This window comes from Tenrec ecaudatus, chromosome 6 (assembly GCF_050624435.1).
Source record: "Tenrec ecaudatus isolate mTenEca1 chromosome 6, mTenEca1.hap1, whole genome shotgun sequence".
Lineage (NCBI taxonomy): Eukaryota > Metazoa > Chordata > Mammalia > Afrosoricida > Tenrecidae > Tenrec > Tenrec ecaudatus.
The window spans coordinates 92,984,152-93,004,959 of record NC_134535.1 but is presented as its reverse complement, the minus strand read 5'-3'; the positions used below and the strand labels follow the sequence as shown (position 1 = coordinate 93,004,959).

The 20,808-nt window shown below is 40.0% G+C and overlaps 1 protein-coding gene across 7 annotated transcripts in view; it reads left to right on the top strand.

The window, feature by feature from the left end:
- Window positions 1–20,808, top strand: part of PPHLN1 (periphilin 1) — a 117,907-nt gene that overhangs the window by 45,712 nt on the left and 51,387 nt on the right. For 3 of the 7 annotated variants that reach the window (XM_075551868.1, XM_075551864.1, XM_075551862.1), the window contains 2 exons: window positions 9,933–10,144; window positions 17,179–17,235. In XM_075551868.1, the coding sequence (XP_075407983.1) occupies window positions 9,933–10,144; window positions 17,179–17,235 (269 nt within the window). The remainder of the gene's footprint in view (window positions 1–9,932; window positions 10,145–17,178; window positions 17,236–20,808) is intronic. The other 4 variants (XM_075551863.1, XM_075551867.1, XM_075551865.1 and 1 more) reach the window with 3 other exon arrangements.

Genomic DNA, 20,808 nt, shown 5'->3' with positions numbered 1-20,808 from the left:
TACTTTAAGAAAACATCCCAACCCAGTCCAGATCAAGGCGCTAAGCCAATATTACCCCATATTTCGATACGAGTCCATAAATTCTTTAGACTCAGGCAGCCATGCAATGACGCTGAAAACAGGAAGATCACAGGCAAGTGGGTGGAAAGTCTTGTGTATCCAGTGGCAGTGGAAGCGTCTCAGTCAAGGATCTCCACATAGTTTGTCCAGCTCCGTGGATCTAGCACAGCTCCATGTGTCTTATCAGCAGAAAAAAACGAAGCTGAAAATCTGTGGATCTGGCCTCCAGTGAGTCATTTATCTCTGGTGCCTTCAAATGAGGTCATCAAGCTGTGACTTGATTGACAAGCTAGACTCCACTCCGTCTCAAGTTGTCACCAGATTATGTAGCTGTCACATAAGGTATTAAATCTTCTCATTGATTGTGATGTGGATGGTCTAGAGCAGGGGTTCTCAACCTGTGAGTCGCGGCCCCTTTGGGGGTTGAGTGACCCTTTCACAACAGTCACCTGATTCATAACAGTACCAAAATGACAGTTATGAAGTAGCAACACAAATAATTTTATGGTTGGGGGGGGTCGTCACAACATGAGGAACTGTATGAAAGGGTCGCAGCATTAGGAAGGTTGAGAACCACTGATTAGAGACTGAAGTTTGACAAGCACTGTCTTCTATTAGATATCTGCTGTAAGTAACAAGTCTGTGTCTACAGTTCTGGTTCCTTTTCTTAGCTCAAATCTTTACATATTACTCCTTGGCATTTTTAATATGAAAATCCCAGACTGTATATGCACATGGTTAGATATATTTCTTAGTCTTCCTTAAAGATAGGTATGACCCTGTAACTCACATATCTCCAGTGGAATATGAGTAGGAATTTTACATATATCCTCTACCCAGGTGTTGTGAGGCGGGACATGGAATAGTATGGTATCAGTGTATAACATTGGAAACCACATGTTCAAGTCATAGCACCGTGGTCATCCTTGGATTGTGTGGAGCAGAGCCTTGCCCTCCTGGAAAGCTAAATTTCTTTGGTGTTTGAGTCATTCTAGTTTTAGGCATTTTTGTTATAGTAATTTAGGTACGTCTTACTGCTGTTCAAAGGAGAATATTTAAACTTAAAATGATTTCATAGGACAGTATTACTGCCATGTAGGGTTACCTGGAAGGAAGAGACTTTGATGGCAGAAGCACTTAGCTGCTGACCAAAAGGTTGACAGTTCGTACCCACCAGCTGCTCCTTGGGAGAAAGATGGAATGATGATAGTCCGTGGGGCACGTCTACTCTTTCCTATAGGGTGGCCGTAGGAGGAACCAAATTGACTGGCTTGGTTTTGAATGTTTACGGAAGAGGATTTCAGGTGTCCTGTCTCAAACTGAGCAGGTCGTCACCCTTTGATAAGTAGCTGAGCACTTACCCTTGCGTGTCCAGGAACCCTTAAAATTGCCTTAGGTCTGGGTATTGACAAGAGAGATTGCTGAGCTTCAGAAGGACGTAGAGCCGCCACGCTGACTCTTCCGCAGTAAAGAAACGTGGAGCTTTAATGTGAATTCTCAAAGACTTGCCCCAAAGCCTTTATGTGCCTGCTCTTAACTGCTAGGCGATATATAAGTTAAAGATAGAAAATAAAGTGGGAGAATGTGTTACTGTAATATGTCGTTTAATATTTAGGAGAATTTTCAATAATTTTATTTAATGTTAGATATAGTCTGAAATGAAATAAGAAAATATTTTCAAATTTTATTATGAAGTAGACCAAGGTTATAGAGCAGATCATCGGCCCTACATTTAACAATTTATACCCATTTCATTTAAACTCACCCATTACAATCCCTTCACTTTATCATCACTTACTCAGCTTTTCCCTGTGTTTCTTGTTTCAGACCCTCCTCCTCTCCTAACCCTCTGAGCTTTGTCCTTGAGGAAAGGCCCCTTTCATCTTCAGTGGTGGATTATTTTGCCACAGGGGTGAGTTCAGTCTCAGACAGGAAGAGTGACAAAGGGCCATAGTCTCAAGGGTCCCCTTGTCAGTATCTGACCTCTAAGCCCAGGCTCCTTTATGATGTTGAGTTTTATTCCACGTTTTCTTGTACTATACAGGACCTCCTCATGTGGCCCTTTTCAGAGCTGTTGGTAATGGTAGTTGAGTGAAAAAGTATTTTAGAATTGATGAAGTGGTTCCAAGAAAGCTGTAGATGGTTTCTTCATATTTCTGTAAATTATAAGTTAAATTTGTGAGTATGTGTGTGTGAAGGAGTTTCAAAAAGTTCTTAGAAAATGGAATTAAACAAAAGGGAAGAACCCCCTTGTATATAATAGGATTTCTGAACGTTGACTTTACTGACATCGGAATTGGGGAGTTAATCTTTGTGGAAGGTAAGATATTAAACTTTGTTGGGATGCGTCGCAGTGTATCTGGCCTCCCCGACCAGATACCAGTTTCAGCTTTCCTTCCCAGTTGTGACCGTCAAAAAATGTCTCCAAATATTGTCAGCTGTCCTCTGGGATCAAAACTGCCCACATTGGAGAACCACTAATTCTCGGATATTAAGGAGTCTGATTAGTAAATTGGATTATATTTTTATTCTTGCATTTATTTTGAGAGTTTTTGTTTTGATAACAAATGGGAACATAAAAACAGCTGCTTTGCATTTAAAACAGTGCTGCTAGCTGGAGCAGTGGCATGGGTGAACTGTCTCAAAGGCTGCTTTTCCCTCTGAAATGTGTAACACAGTGGCTTACCTTAACCAGGCAGAATGTTTGCTCTCCATGTTTCTAAGTGGGCTGGAAAGTTGGTGTGGATTAGTGAATTAGAAGAAGTGGGGTCTAGCAGTGCAAGATCAATGATCTATTTTTGAAGATAAAATAAACACAACGATATTAATGTACTCGTCAGTTATGAAAGTTGTTTATAATAGTCAGTGATTTATTTAATATTTGTGAAGTGTTGGATCATTCATTTGAGTTGAAAGGAACCTCTAAATGAGATGAGAGGAAAAATAGCCCTAAGCTAATTTCTCACTAAAATAAAAATGAGTTTAAGTTTCGATTTTAAAAGTAGTATACCACACTGTAGAAATAATTTGAAAACAAAGGAAAAAATTCCTAGAACGTTTATCTATATCTATATGAAGGCATTATTGATTTGCTAGTGAAGTATAAATTATAATTCTGTTGTCATCTTTAATCAATTACTTTGTCCAAAAAGTTAGAAGTAAATATGTGAAAGGAGCCTTTTGTTTAGGTATAAGATTAAGATATAAAAATGCATAATCTGCCCTTTGCACATTAGTTAAAACTACAACTAAGCCTTTGGATTTAAATTTGTAAATTAAAAGTTATAAGATGATTATATCACTCACTTATTGCCATAGAGTTGGTGCTGACTCATAGCGACCCTATAGGACAGGATTGAACTGCCCCGTGAGTTTCGAAGACTATCTGTTTAGGGGAGTAGAAAGCCCTTTCCCTCGGAGCTGCTGGTTTTAAATGGATGACCTTGCCGACCTCAGCCTAATGCATAGCCACTATACCACCAGGGCTCTTAGATGATCATATAACATGGAAGATAAAATTTAAGAAGATTTAGGCCTTTTTTTATATCATCATATGTGGCCATGCATTGTACTACCAACAGAGTACCCACCATCATTTGAAGTTACTACATAGTTCCCTTCTAGTTAACTTTGACTCGGCAACTCCCAGTAGGTAGACTAGAGCGGCTCCGCTCCGGTGGTTTTAGACTTGGGGCCTTCGGTGGCAGTCTCTCAGTGTGCCTCTGCGTGGGCTCACAGCCCCAGCTTGTCGGCACTCCAGCATTTCCAGCTCTATGGGGTTACCTATATTGTTATGGAAGGGAAACGAAACTGTGATAAACATCATCTAGGCATCTATCTCACTTAAGGATTAGAAGAATCTTGATAATCATTGCCTCTTGTTCTGTCAAAGACACAAACTCTGAAGATAAGGCAGTTGAAACCAAGTACAAAGTATGTTAAACAACAATTAGGTGTTGTGTTAGTGAGTTTTCTGAAGAAAAAAAATGAGGATACTACATAAGAAAGAACTTTGCATCAAGAAAAAATTATATCAAAGAAGCAGCCCAGCCAGGTCCAAGTCATGTCCGCGAGTCAGATGCTGGTGGAACCCCATCCAGATTCATTGAAACCGGAAGGCAAGTGGACAGTGGGTGCAGTCAAATGGATCCAAGGTTCACAGGAACAAGGCAGGGTGCCAACCTCTCGCAGCGGCTGCAGACTACATGGGTCGCCCAGCTCCCGACATTAGACACAGGACGTAGTCGAGCATGAAGAACAAGGGCAAGAGATGGAGAAGCCCTCCACAGCACTTTTCCTAGGAAGGCTACGGCTCCGTGGAGGTGTTACTAGACTATCCTGATTGAGAGGTTGGACACTGTTCACATCTTCACACAGGTCCATCAAGTCGACAGAAAAGCTAAACATCACGGATGGTAAGCCCAGTAAACGAAGGAACTCACTATTTGGTGAAATTATAGTGAGCCGAGAGAGAGAGAGAGAGAGAGAGAGAGAGAAAGAAAATTTCCTCATGAATATTAGGAGGCCTTCCGACAGAGAATGATACTCACAACTCTACTAATGTTCTTTGTGTGTGGACCCTTGAAGTTTGCTTTTGTTTTATGGACTAGAGTAGGATTTCGTTTTGGTTGTTATCTGCCATGAACGTGGCCTCTGACTACTGATTGCCACATCACAACGGAATGAAACACCGCTGGGCCCTTCACCATCTGGGATCTCTTGTGCGCATGGGCTTTCATTGGCGGCTTTCAGAGTCTGCCATACCTTTATTCTCTACTTGTGCATTCTGCCGGAGCCCCGTCAGCATCATAGCAACAGCAGTCCACCACCGACCCTCATAGCAGCGGCGCATGGAGTACATTGGCTAGGATTAGATAGGGTCACTGTAAATTGAAATTGCCTCGATGGCAGCAGATTTGGTAAGTTTGGGACTGATATATGGCTCCATTATATTTTTAGTAGACACTGTTCTGATTTAACTCCCAGCTGTAAAAGCCCAGATTCATTTTCTATCTACAGTAGTGTGTGCCCCCTTTCCCATGGTTTTGCTTTTTGAAGGTTCGATTGCTGCAATCATTAGCAATCAGAAAAGATTTAAATTGCACGCAGTTCTGAGTGGCACAGTGAGGTCTCCACCCAGGACATGAATCACGTCCCTTTGCTTGTGTGTCTGCCCTGTATAATATGCCTGTGTTACCTGCCTGTTAGCCACTAAGTAGCCATCTCTGTTATCAATCAGGTAGATGGATGGTGGCAGTATCACTGTGCTTGTTTCCCCACCATGGAGTCAGTGCTGACCTATACTGACCCCGGTGGGTTTCTGAGGCAGGAGCTGTTGTCGGAAGCACAAAGCCCAGTCTTTTTTTTGTAGAGCTGCTGGGTGGTTTTGAACTGCCACCAATGCTCTTTGTAGCCTAACTCATAGCACACCAAGGTTCCTGTCAACTCACCTAGAGCTTTTCAGATACAGGGGTTCTCAACTTTCCTAAGGCCGCCCGTGACCCTTTAATACAGTTCTCATGTGGTGTTGACCCCCCAACCATAAAATTATTTTCGTTGCTACTTCATAACTAATTTTGCTACTGTTATGAATTGGGTGACCCCTGTGAAAAGGACATTCCACTCCAAAAGGGGTCGCGACCCACAGGTTGAGAACTGCTGACATAGTGGGTCTTCACTGCATTTTAATGGAAGCAGCACAGCTAATATTACCATGTTATCAAAGAGGATGACTTAGATAAATGATGCCTACTGAGGTGATTTTTTTTGCTGAAGTTGGAAGTTGACTGGATTGGGTGTTTTGAAGGGAAGCACTCCCCTCTGAGTTACTAGAAGCTGACTTGTGTGCCTGCCAGGTATGTCCAGCTGCCTCCGACCTCTGATTATTCAAAACCCTGCTGAGGTTTTGCTGCCATCTGGTGATGGCATTGGGAAAGTGTAGTTCAGTGTTTTGTCTCAATTCCTCTGGGAGAATTGAATCCCACTGAGCTCTGAGGCTTTCTACTCAGGTAAAAAGTTACTGTCAGGGAACCGCCCCCCCCCCGGGGGGGTGGGGTGGGGGTGGGGGCGGTTCCCTATTGAGTTGGAATGGACTTGGCAGAGTTTTCCTTTCCATGTGGACCTGCTCTTCATCCCCTAACAATTCATCCATAAATGTTCCTTTCATTTAATCCATAAATGCTCATTTTCCTAGCTTTTCTAATAATTTCCTCTGTTTTTAACATGTATTTTTTGGTCTTTCACCCTATTTCTTAACCCTATAACGCCTGAATTTTTAATTTCTGGAAAAATATTTTTGTTTTTATTCTTTAATAGTTATCAATATATATAACAACCAAAATATATTAAAAATATATAAAATTTGCAATTTAAAAAATATGTGACCAAATCATCGCATTCATCCATGGATTTATAATAAAAGAATAAAAATGCACCTTCATTTCTATATTATTTTTCATCTTATTTTATTATTAAATAAAAAACAAACTGAAAAATTATTTATAAAACATACGAAATTTATTTGTTTATAATTTTAGTTAGTGTGAAATTGAACAAAACAATTTTTTTCTTTTGTCATACAAAGATGAACTTTGCATTTGCTGCAGAAAAATACTGGTGCACTCTTGGAATCTACATTTTTGCATCTTCCTCTGTTTGTGACCTCAGAGTAATGGCGAAGACCATTCAAACGTGTACCTCTTCCAGGGACACTTTTGGTGGCAAGACGTCTCCTCTTTTTGTTGGTCTATTACTTTTTCCTTCAAGAAGAAGAGCTTTGGCGATGTTCATTTTGAACTCTTGCAGACTTTGGGAATTTGTGAATTATCATTGAAGTGAATCTTGGACTTTATATCTTCCCATCTATCTTTACTTATCACTTCCGATACAGTAGAACAGTTTAGTTTGCTCTTCCAATATAAACGTGAATTTGAGAGCTTCCCCATCGACATAGCAAGTAAATAGCTCAAGTTCCTGGCTACTCAGTGCAAGAGGTTTATTGGGGTTTTGCTGGATTGCATAATGATTTGATTGATCAACAATATGAGTAATGATATCCTTCAAGAAAAAAAATGTCTAAAATATTCAACAGGACGTTTTACTACCCCAGAAGGATCTATTTGTCTAGCTGTACCATCTCCAGAAACATGCCGCCAGAGAGGAATTCTTCGATTTCTTGATGTCGATGGCTTTGAATTCCTCAACTTCAACAACTGAAGTTTCTAACTCATCCTCACCAGTATGATCATTACTAACTACAAGGCCTTCTAATTCATCCAAATCAGAATTAGCGGGCGTATATTCACTTCCTTTCATGGGAAAAATAAATATTGTTATCAAAAAAGAGTTTGAATAGCAAGATAATTAAAATTTTATATTGTAAAATCGATATTTTTAAGTATAATACACATTTTATTTACCAATTTCATCCATATTCACATCTGGTTCCTTTTCTGAGTCGGTTCCCCTTCCATCTAGGTCATAAAACAAATCACAATCCATGCTGTGGTAATTTTTGTCACCGTTGATTCAAAAGATGAATGTAACGAAGTAGTTTTACATTTAGAAAAAGTGGAAATATATAATAAATACAGTTTTTTATGAGTATTACACATTTGACATAAAACTACAGTTTTATGAATATATACAAAAAATATCAACACTAAATCTTCACTAGATTGAAAATTATCGTAAAATGCACTGAACACCAATGACCACTTAACCTCAAACACACAATTGGTCAAAACATATGCCACTATTCAAGCATTTTGCCGCTAAAATGCGTGACCAGTGGTGTGCATTTGTACTAGTAAAGTGCGAAGATTTCATCAACATCTTCATCCGTCTCCAAAAGTTTTATAATTTCGGTACCAGATACATTTAAATTAAATGTTATGAAAACATTGCGCTTGGCATTATAGGGTTAATCGTATAGCATTTTAACTCAAGATGTTGTGCTACCTCTGTTGTTTTCATCCATAACCATCGCTTTCAGTATTGCCTACTTATAAAAAAAAGTTATGTTTTTAGCCAGAAATTCTCTTCGTAGACCAGTATCTCTGGCTTGCTGCCAGATGTGTTAAATCAGTACCTCACATTTAATGTGAGCTATTGTAAAATTTGGATCTTCTACCTTACCCCTGCTTCTGAAATTTACCTTTAAAAAAAATGTCAACTCATTATTGAATTGTGTGATCCCTTTGCCGTCTCTTGCCTGGACTCAGAAGATGAATTCATTTTTAAAAACACTTTATTGTGAGTTAGGTGAACGTTTGTAGATATTCTTACATTCAACATTTCATAAACATTTTGTTTCAACTCATCTAGTGCAGTCCTTTTATGTATTTTCATTTATCTCACCAACCCCCTGGCTTTCCTCTTTTCCACTCTCCTCTCCTGACCCTCTGTATGTCTTTGGGCAAATGCTTCCCTGTTGGTCTTAACCAGCTGAATGTTCTCACATGGGGTCAGTTCAGTTCTGGACTGAAGGGTAACTACAGTTCATTGTCTTAGGGTTAAGCCAGTAACTGTCTCTAGAGGAAACCTGGTTTTGTTCCATACCCCCGACCCCCACACCACTTTATCCAGAACCTTTTAATAGGATCCCTCTCAGACCTGCATTCATTTTTGAGGTATGATTGATTTCTTTTGAGCTCAGCCTCTTCATCTGGCCTGGTGATTCTGGGGTGGAAGGGCCCGCGTGCATTCGGTGTACCGTTGCGCCCCCAGGGCCTGATAACATTCCTTAAAACCTGTTGTTTGCCACGTGCAAACTTGTTCTATGTGTGCTGTTTTATATGTAGCTACTCTTAACAAACTAGCATACTTTCAGGTTCAGCCCTCTGGTCCTAGCGACTGAACTTGAATGTCTAAGTTTCTTTACTGCTTTATTTCAACATAAGTGTTCTCTCAGAGTTCAGTTCTCTTGAATGACTTTAGCTACTTCTACTTTTGTCCAAGGAAACTTATTGTGCATGTACAGGCAGTATGTTGTGAGCACTAGTCAGATAATATTCAGAGGAACTTTTTGACATCAACCTATTCATTTATGGGGAACTGCCAACCAGTATGCTGAAATTACTTGCCAAGCGTTTGGAAATAGGGATGTTTATATCTTGAAACTCGGTATTATATTTTAATATGGACATACATTTGCCAAACCTTTAAGAGTTCTTTTAATAGAGGCTTATATCCTAATAAGTTTCCCCCCTCCCCCAATTTGGTTTTTGACATTTAAAGAATGGTTTTGCTCTATAAAAGCACAACAGATCAAGTGTTGGGCTGCTAACCAAAAGGTTGACGGATTGACTCTACCTGTTACTCCTCTGGGAAAAGATTAAGCTCTCTACAGACCTATCGCTCAGGAGAACCCTGTTGTGGAGAGGTTCTCTGCTGCCCTTTAGGGGCACTGGGCATCAGAATTGAGCCAGTTGCGGTATATTGGACAAGTTAGGTCTTTACCTCAGTCTGTTTACTTTCTGCCTGTCAGATCGAGCTGCTCCATAGGGTTTTGAAAGCAGATCGCCCGTGTGCTCTCCTGTGCAATCTGGGTGGATCCACCCACTAGTCTTTTGGCACGTAGATGAGTTCTGAACCAGGGTGTCATCCAGACATGAAAGCTTCGCTGTTGAGTTGATTCTGACTCACAGCAGCCCTGTCAGATAGGGCAGAACTGCCCATAGGGTGCCTTAGGGTGTGCACTTTATGGGAGCAGATCACCAGAGGATCCTGTGGGTCCCACCCTCCACCCACCCTGAGCCACTCCTGGGTTCAAATCACTGACCTTTTGGTTAGCAGCTGAGCACACCACCCCTGAGGCAGCAGGACTCACGTGTGTCAGGATACTGTTAACCTATTTTATTTTTTCTTCAAAGGGATGTGAGAGATGGCTTTCGAAGAAAAAGTTTCTATTCTTCCCACTATACCAGAGAGCGGTCTCCTCACAAAAAGGACAATCCCTTTTTCAGAGAATCACCTGTAGGCCGAAAGGATTCCCCACACAGCCGGTCTGGATCCAGTGTCAGCAGTAGAGGCTACTCGCCAGAGAGGAGCAAGTCATACTCTTTCCATCAGTCTCAGCATAGAAGTATGTATTTTTAAGACTTTCCAATCTTCACTAATGAGACTTTACTCCTGATGCCTTAAAATTATTGTAAGAAATACTTTTTTCAAATTGCTTTTTATTATTTTTTTTAACTTACAGAATTGTTGAAGTACCATGACCACCATTCCACATGTGTTGCTTTTTATAGACCTTTTAAAGTAAGGTCAGCCTTTTTGGTATTTCATGCCTAAATTTGTAATTTCATTTTAATTCTGTCTGGAAGTGGTTCACTCCATATTTTTTGTGCCCATGCCACATAGACCTCTAATCTTCTGTTTCTCAGTGATACCTGAAGTTAACGTATACAATCTAATTGTCATTGTAAGTATCATTGTTTTCATCTAGAGGTTTGGTTTAACTTTAAAGAATTTAAAGCTGAACCTACTTTAGGTTCATATTTTACTACTCTGACTTTTTCCTTCATTTTTGTCACTTTGGGGTGCTTGGATAAACATGACATTCTGTCCATTCACAGCATGTCGTCCCAACTGAGTTGTTCACTGTGGCGGGATGAATTGAGCAAACGTTTTCCTAGTCTACTGTTGACTTCATTCCGAAAACATTTCTTGGTACCTTCTATGTACAAGGCACGGTGTTAGAGCCAAAGAGAGCCCTGTCACTAAAGAGCACAAATATCACTCCTTCACTCATGTCGAAAAGTACCGCCTGAAAGGTTCTAGCTCACACAGCTCAGGTTTATTTCAAAGAAACTTGCTTACATGTGTCTCAGTGGTCAGTGCATTACTGGGGACAATATCTAATATGCTGCTCATCTTAGTCTTGTTAGGTGCCCTCAAAAAATAAAAGTCCAGTCAAAGCAGAGGCTTCTGAGAGGGTCTGCTGGACCAGTTAAATCGAAGACACAGAGGTCATCTCAGAAGGTTATGGCCGCTGCTTTTTAGTATTCCAAAGGGATAATCTTGAAGCGTTTCTTAGGAACATCAAGCAATCATGGAGGTTTGTTAAGGAGAAATTTTTTTATTTAATTGAAAATTGTATTGACGAGAAAGGGGCCAGGATAGCAGCTCCCAGGACTTGGTCCATCCCAAGTCACTGGCTCGTTCTTTACAAGGGGCAGGGTTGTCTAGGATGGCACCGGGAAGCTTCTCCCACGCACACTCCAAGACCTTTCCTGAACTCAGCATTTACATGAAGCACAGTGGGAGGCCGTGGAGGGTGCCATGGTATAAATCGAGTAGCATAGAATTCTTTGGGGGAATGAAAACAGACAGAAACAATGCTGTCCCAAAGTGTATAGATCTAGATGGAGGATATATAAACATGCACATCTCCCCATTACACTGTTTTCTGTAACAGGTGTATCAGTGTGAAATTGACATATATTTAAAATGTAAAATAAAACGTGGTGCACACAGATTAATGGTCAAATGACTGCAGGTGATGCAGTTGTTAAAGTGAGGGGGATTAAATCTCTTATAATGGAATACACTTGATGGCAGTGGGTTTGTTTTTTTTTAAATATCTTTTATGCATAAGGTCACTGTGAGAGTCAACAGCAGTTAATAGCTTCGATTCAAACCTAATATCAGTTAAGCCGTAGAAAGTATCTCTGGGACTGGATTATGATGACTTTTTTTAATGGTAAACTGGAAGCTTGAGGATTGACACCTTGTAGTGAAATTTTAAATTATTTAAGGTGAATATTGATGAATTAGCCAAAGTTTTTCTGATTCTCCTGTAGAACAAAACTTTCTAGGGAGAGTTCGTTGTGTAAATTTATCTCCTTTGTGCCTCAGGGTCAGTGGCCAACATTGTAAACTCTCGGGAGGAAGCATAGAGAATCTATAATGGAATGCTTCTGTCTTAGAGTCTCCTGTATGAGGTCTATCACATACCTTTTATTACTGGTTGGAGGGATGAAAAGATAGAGAAGAAATGTGTTGAGACTGAAATGTGTAAATTTGATGAAATAGCAAAAAACATTGTGACTGTTATGTTTATTTTCTTTAGTTATCTTTGAAAATGAACTTTTTTAATCAGAAATTTGTTCTGGGAAATTTTTCATAAGTTACTTTGGTTGATTCCTTAACTTTTGGTGCTGAACTAGAAAAGTAATGTTTCTGCACTTCTTTCCTTTAAATGGCTTGTAGAATAGTTACATAAGACCACCTCGTAAAAAGTTAATAAAGAAATCTTGTTTCAAACATGGCAAAAGTAGCTCATTTTACATGTTTGTAATAGCTGATGTTTTCTCTGTAAGTGTAATGGTCACAAACAGTGCTTGGATCTTTTCTGAAGGAAATAGGGTTTTGCACTTATTAGTCACTTACACTGTTAATTAGTGATAATGTGCAGGTTTTTTCTAATGTAAATTAAAGGTATTTCAAGCATAATTTTAAGTGTTTGCATAAAAAAACAAAACCAAACGCACTGCCACCTGGTTGGTTCTGACACATAGCTACTCTATGGGAAATTGTAGAACTGTCCCAGTGGGCTTCAGGAGAGTAGAAAACCTGTATTTTCCTCATTCTTTAACTGTTAATATTTTGCTTTTTAATCATACTTTTTAAAAGTCATATTACTTACTTTAATGGTAACTATTGGTTTATCCATGCTGTTTAAAGACTAATTTTCATAATTCTTAAATGCTTTTAATAGATGTCTTTTTCACGTTGAAAAGCCAGAGTAACATTACTGTTTTTTCCAGCTCAGCCACACTCTGTTGCTGTGGCCGTCCAGCTGAACTTGACTCATGGTGCCTCCATAAGCGCATCTCCATTTCATACAACTGTGCTCTGTAGGCTTCAGGGCTGCTTCCCAGGGGCTTCTGGGTGGCCTCAACAGCCAGGCTTTCTGTTTGCAGTGGAGTGGAGCACTTGACCATCGTGTCCCTGGGATTCTTGCAGATTTTTCTTAGCTAACGTCATTTCCTTTCCCTCCCTCAGATATTTGATATTGCATCTCTCCCTACCAGCCAGGAATCACCTTGTTTTTCTATTTTATGCTTTTTTTCCATTTCCATTTTGTTATGGACAAATATGGGGAAGATATTAAGTTAATTCGAAGAAAAATAAACTTTAAAGTGTATATATAACAAACATTTTTTAACCAGAAAAGCTTTTACCATAATAAACAAGATGGAAGAAATAATACAACCTACATCTGAATGAACTGATGGCCACTGACAATCAGGACACTGCTGATAGTGTTGAAAGGAGGTTACATTTCATTCTTAGAATTCAGTCCCCTGGATCCTCATGTCACACTCTTCCTGTGGCTGTAATACAATCCAGTCCTTTCACCTTTACAAAGGATGAAAAAAGTTTCCTGTTGCATATACTTGATAATCATTATTTATCTTTGAACTGTACATATGAAGATAGATCTTATTTTAATTTAAAAAAATCATTTTATTGGGGGCCCATACAACTCTTATCACAATACATATTTGCATCCATTGTGTCAAGCACATTTGTACATATGTTGTCATCATTTTCAAAACATTTTCTTTCTACTTGAGCCCTTGGTATCAGCTCATTTCCCCCCTCCCTCCCTCACGAACCCCAGATAATTTATAAATCATTATTTTTTTCATGTCTTACACTGACCACTGTCTCCCTTCACACACTTTTCTGTTGTCTGTCAGGGTTATATGTAGACCATTGTGATTGGTTCCCCTTTGTTCCCCCCATCTTCCTCTTACCCTCCTGGGATTGCTACTCTCATTATTGGCCCTGAGGGGTTTATAGGTCGTGGATTTCCTGTGTTTCCAGCTCTTATCTGTACCAGTGTACATGCTCTGGTTTAGCTGGATTTGTAGGGGAGAATTGGGGTCAGGATAGTGGGGGGAGGAAGCGTTAAAGAACTAGAGCAGTGGTTCTCAACTTTCTTAATGCCGCAGCCCTTTCATACAGTTCCTCATGTTGTGGTGCCCCCCCCCAACCATAAAATTATTTTAGTTGCTACTTCATAACTGTCATTTTGCTCCTGTTATGAATTGGGTGACCCCTGTGAAAGGGGTCCAACCCACAGGTTGAGAACCACTGAACTAGAGGAAAGTTGTATGTTTCATCAGTGCTTTACTGCACCCTGGCTGGCTCATATCCTCCTTGTGACCCTTCTGTCAGGGATGTCCAATTGTCTACAGATGGGATTTGGGTTGCTACTCTGCACCCCCCCATGCACAGTGATAAAATTTTTGTTTCTTTTAATGTTTTAACCTTTTGTGTATTTGGAGAATGCATCATATTCCTCAAGAAGCCTTGTGGTACAGTGATTTCGTGTTGGGCTGCTGACCAAAAGACTGGTGATGAGACTCTCTTGCTGCTCCACACGCAGTTAGATGCCAGTCAGGTTCCATAAAGGTTTAAGCCCGGAAGACCCTAGGGGGCAGTTCTAGTCCAGAGTTCTCCTCTGTGAGTAGGAATCCCATTCCTCGTGAATCTTTTCCAAGTTGCTACGTTTGCTTTCTTTGGCTATTCTGTTTGACATGGTTTCTAGACTTTTTGTTATCCTTGTTTTCCTCCTGATCCTCTTAAGTTTTGAATGCCAGAAGTTAACTTTCATTTTGATAACCACATCACATTATTGATGTTTTGGTGAGATTGCTAAAACCTAAGCCACTTATATGTAGATCTATAAACTGTTACACAACATTCCTTTTCTCTCACCGCCTTGGAGTCGATGCCAATTCATAGTGACCTTATAGGACAGGGTAGAACTGCCCCTGTGGATCTCTGGGATGGTAAATTTTTATGGGAGCAGAAAGACTCATCTTTTTCCTGAAAATTCCCTTTAGCATGTTCTTATTTTAAGTATAGTTTGTTTATACTTTTTTAAAAATCTAATAATTCTGAATTTCTCCCAACTTTAGCTTACTGTTTTGTTGTGTTAGATGCTGTCCAGTTTCATTTAATGATCTTACTAGGGGGCTTTGTGGAGAAATGGAACTGAATTTCCCCAATTGTTTTCAAGCACTCTCACATACATTAGCCGCAGATGAATACTGCTTGGTTTTATCTGCAAGCTAAGTATGTCGTTTGTAGTAACCATTAATAATAGTGACATCAGGTCAAACATAGAACCTCTGGAGGTTTCTTTCTGTCGACCTCCTCTGTTTGTTGCTGTTCAACAGTTTTGCCTCCATTTCCTGTTGATCTTGTTTAAAATGTTTCAGATACTCTCTCGAGACTTGTCATAAAACATTCCTCTTAGCAAAACAGTGTTGAAAGTTGTTTTCTTCTTGGCTGTGTTTTCATTTCTTCATGAAGATCGTTGCTGCCGAGATCCACTGGATGAATAACTCCCACCACAGTCAATTTTAGTTGACCAGTCTGGAGTACTGAGCACAGAGTTTGGGAGAGATGCATCCCCTGAAAAACACCACAGTTATCTCTTGATTTGCTTTACAAAGGATTTGAGGATTCGAAACAAAAAAACTTGTTGAAACAAGATTAAAGAGCTGTTGAATGTTTAAGGAAAAGGAAACTAAGAATCAGTTTAGTAGTGGTCAAAGCATCAAGCCCGAGAAAGTAGACTTCCATCCCACTGGGAATGGATGGCTCTTCTTGGTCCTTCTCCCATCTTGCAGTTGTGGGGCTTGTCCCGCAGACCCTTGGAACAACTGGGTACCTGAGCAACTATGATCTAGGTGGGGCTTGCTTTTCTGCCTTTCTTCTGGTTGGTCACCATCTTCTGGTTCTTCTGAGATGCCTTTCCCCTGCTTACATGGAGCAGAGCCAGGTCAAGGGTTGTATCTGGTGCTCAGTTGTGGGCCTCCTCTTCTGGGCAATTGTGCTCACCACTTTGGATGACCGCCTTGCGGTGCCTTTAGGGCCTACCTCTCTGTCACCGTAACTCTGGACAGTCCTGGAGACCCCCTGCACAGGCCTGGAGGTTTGCTCATTCTCCCAGGACAGGTTCATCTGTTCAAGGTTCACCCTCAAACCCACTAAGACTTAATTTCCTCTCCCGTGATCTCTGTTGGTATCTTCCAACAAAGGACCTAATAAAAGGGTTAGTAGTATTTGGAATGAATGCTATCATAAGGCTTTGATGGGTGCTACAGATGAACTAAGGGTTTGGCTAAAGCAAAGAGGAAAAGCAATCATAGTGTCCATGGTGGACCTTAGATGAAAGCAGCTCAGCAGCTCAGGAGTAGTAATCGATTTTTTTTAATGCCAAAGGGATCAGTGAACAACAATGAGCGAAGAAGAATCAAGAGCATTCTTGTGAGTTGGATGACAATACTTCACTATTTCCTGAGACAGCCGATAATGCCATTACAATTTTAGAATAACATATCTTAGACGAATTGGCAATTCTGGATCTACAATACGTTTGAAATAAATGGTAAAGAGTTTGCATGTTATTGGGAAGATGTATAGGAGCTTGTTACTTAAACGGTTTAGAAAGTAGATTCTACCTGCATCATTAGGAGGTTGCTGGTAAAGAAACCAATGAGATATTTACAAGATTCTAAATATGGAATAATTAGGACTTACCCAAGGTAATAACTGCATGTTTCTTTATAAAGCAAATCCATAGGTGAGGTTTAATAATAGGCCCCTTATTGAGAATTAGTAAAAAGACAGCTTGTAGATAGCTGCTGTAAGTCCAGGGACCTGGTAGACCGCAAACCTTCCCACTACTCTGACGTCATCTTTCACTCAGTGAGTTTGTGTCATCCTTTCCCACCTCTTTGAATGTCCACTCCGGGAAGATTAGTTTAGGGGCTTACAGAGATGACTAAGACATGACCTCTGCCTTTAAAATGTTACTAAGATTTCCACCCATACTCTCTCTGGCTGGTCTCGCCGTTTTAATTGCTTTTGAACTCAGCTTCTGGCCTTGAATAAAGCTTTCTCTCATTCTTTATTCCTCTTCAGTGGGGATTGCTCAACTTAAACACAGGTAAGGAAAGAATTTAGAGTCACTATCAAATGCTGAGATTCTAGTCCTTATTTCTGTCCTCGCTCCCACTGCTGAGATTTTCCCTTGCTCCTCTTGGGCACAGAGGTGCTAGTGTTAATTCCTCCCTGCCCACCTTTCCCTAGAGTCCATGCGTGCCGGTGCCTCCTACAAACGACAGAATGAAGGAAAGCCAGAAAAAGGTGAGTTTTGAGCTAGAATCTAATTTGGGATTGTGACGGCATGGGGGGCTTGGATTGATAGAGGTAACTGCTCTATCAGTCTATTGTGAGAGCTAGAATTGAAGTATAGTAGAGCCATGTAGTGTTAGAGCAGAGGTGTGGGCTAGCCATTTGTGGTCAGGAATTCTGGCTGACAGGAGCTTAAATGTATAGAGTAAGGGACATAGGCAGATAGGCCCTGCCAGCAGTAGAACCAGCAATTTCAATCTCTTCTGTGTGCTGTGCTTCCTGCTGCCATTTGTATCATCTGTTTCCTTTGCTTCTTGCCTGTCCTTCCTCCCCATGTAACAGGTACGTATGGGTATTCTAGGATTGATAAACAGGTACGCATGTGTATACTAGGATTACGATAAACCACCTCCCCACCCTTCAATATTTCTTTGCCTCCGTACACTGGGAGTGGTTAAAATATGCTTAGATAAGTGAGCCCTTAGGCAGCTAAAATTAGAAAATGTTCTCAGACTACACGTGGGGACTAGGCATAACTGCAATGCTAGTGTGTTGCATTTAAAGGAAACAATAAGCAATATTTAACTCTTCTTTGTGAAAGGTAGGGTTATTTTGGGTTGTTGTATTTTAGATGTGTCTAGGATAGAGGAGGCCATTGAATCTTGAAGGTGGAAAAATACGATTCACAGATTCACCTAAATGTTGAATCTTCAAAGTTTTGAGTTATGTAGGTCATGGGTTATTCAGAAATCAATGAAGCATGCATGATGCTTGCTTTTCTTAAGAAGCTTTTGGTATATAGTGGGATAGAGTAACACTGTTACAGTATGGTGTGGGTTTGCCAAGTACAATGGTAATACAGTAAGGAATAATGATATAAACCACATTCCTTGCTATTTGGGAATATAGTTACTGCTTCTATTATTTTTCTTGATTTTTAAGTCTTCATGAACCTTTAAGCTTGCTTATTAGTGTAAAAATCTCTAAAGGACCTTAATTTAAAATGTCCGAGAGTTAGTTGATACCAAGGGCTTAAGTGGAGAGCAAATATTTGGAGAATGATGAGGGCAACAAATGTACAAATTTGCTTGACATAATTGATGTATGTATGTATGTATTGTGATGAGTTGTATGAGCCCCCAGTAAAATTATATATATAGATAGATAGATAGATAGATAGATAGATAGATAGATAGATATATCCTAGAGTTGTGTTGTAGTGGGGTTTTGTTTTTTTAAAGACTGGACACTTCAGAGTTGGAAAACAGCCTTAGAGCAGAGCTGCTCAAGCTTAGTGTTGCTGACATTTGACACCAACCGTCCTTCCATCCTTGGTTGTAAGGGCGTGTGTCCTGTACATTATAGGGTGTTTAGTAACGTCATTGGCCTCTGCTTACATGACACTGCACTCTGTCCCTGTGCTCATCACAACTGTTTCCATACATTGCCAGTTGCCCTGGGGGATGTGGAAGTTGGGGAGGAGCTGTAGAATTGTTCCCAGTAGAGAACCATTGACATTGAGAAAGAGTTTTCAAAAGATGTGATTCATCATTGGTTTTAAGTTTCTTGGCCCTACTTTGAAAGTATCTTGGCTGTGATAACATGTGCTTAAGATGGATTTTGACAGAATAAAGCTTTGCCAAAGTTTCAAGGTTTTTGCCTCAGCTTTTGCTCTTGACCGCTTTCCTGGCCGAATTAACCCACTGTGCAATCTTGACTGGCTTCTTTGTGTCTCTTACCAGGTGTGCTGCTTTCTCCTCCTGTGCAGTGCTCCTTTTTGTCAGTTCTTAGTATCAATGAACAGTAGAGGAGATATGGTATATTTTGAAACAAATGGACAATTTAATGAAATATTTTTCCTTCAGTAACAGCTCAGTTATTAATTTTTAAGATGTTTAAATGCATTTTTTTAGTTGTGGTTGAACCTGCTAAAGGAATTTGTTTAAATGTATTTTTAAATTTAAATGCATTTCAGTAACTAATGGTGTTCATATAATAATACTATGTGGCTGACTGAGATAATGAAAGATAAAATATCTGACTTTACAAGAGGGTACCCCCCCCAAAACCCGGAATTGTGCTGGGCGGAGTAGAGCTTCTGTAGTATGCATTTTTCCTGCTAGGTGAGCATCCAGCAACTTCCTCTGGGTTAATGCACCCAGTAGTGTCACCTGGGAAGGTGAATTTTTTCATAAAAGAATTTTCTCACGAACCTTGTTTTTTTGTGATGTCCGATATAAGAGAATAATAGTGTGTGGCTGTGAAATTTTGTTTCCTGCTCAGGAAAAATGTCACAGAAACTGTTGTGATGTTGAACACAGCTTACAAGGACAGTGCTATGGGAACAACTCAAGTCTTACAAGGACAGTGCTATAGGAACAACTCAAGTGTATGAGTGGTTTTTTCATTTCAAAAAAGGTGAAACATTGGTTGATGACAAACTTCATTCTGGACATCCGTCAACTTCCCGAATGAACAAATGAAAATGTCAACTCGTAGTACATTTGGAGTTCGTTCCACCAGGTTATACTGTTAATCCAGCTTTCAATTTAGAGTTCTGAAAAGATGGCTTAACAGTATGTACAATATAAAAGGCCTGATTTGTGACAGATGGGGCACTGGTTTTACCACCACGACAAAGCACCTGCCATCTCATTGTGCCAGTTTTGGGCAAAAAACAGCATGCCTCTCTTATCCCATGCTGCGACTTCTTTTTGTTTTCTCGAGTGAAGAGGGACATGATGGAATGAAAACATAAGAGGTGAAGAAAAAAAAAAGCGGGAGGTGCTGTCACCCATCCAAACTGATGAGTTTGAGAAATGTTTCTAAGAATGGAATTGCAGATTTGACAAATGTATTAAGTGTAAGGGAGAGTACTTTAAAGATGATATAGTTGTTTTGTAAAACAGTTTAAATACATAGATTTGGAGGGGCAAAAAATTCCGGGTTTGGGGAGGCACCCCCTCGTAGTTTACACAAAATAGTTTTATTCATTTTATCAGCACTTCAGTGCTCATATAGGACCAGACACTGGATTAACACATTGACTGATAATTCGCTAGTTCTTAAATTTTTTACACTGCCTAGGCGATTGAGGAATACCTGCTAAATGAATACATGACTTCTCTCTCTGAGGGTAAACAATGAGGCTTTTACTCTCGTTAAGAGTTGCAGGCTCAGAAACTCACAGGGGCAATTCTCTGCCCTCTTCTGTGGGGTCACTGAGTTGGCATCGACTTGAGGCCATTCCTCGTTAGCCAGTTGTCTTTGGTGGTGACAGCTGTATAATGGCTGCCTTGGGATTTTCATTTTGCTCACTCCGATTTGCCTTTGAGCAACTTGGGAGGTGTATTCATGATATAAAAATGGTTGCTGTTTTTCATGGGCTCCTCTCATGTTTGCTAACCATTGTTAGTATAGGCTCAGCAGCCAACATCTCATTTATTTGATGGCACCCAGCACCTGAGAGAAATAAGTCGTTTTAAATACTAGCAGGTTTAATTTAATAATGTGACAAAAAGTTCAACACTAAGTACATAAGTCCCTCATTAATACAGTTGTAAAATGACTGTAATTGAAAACACA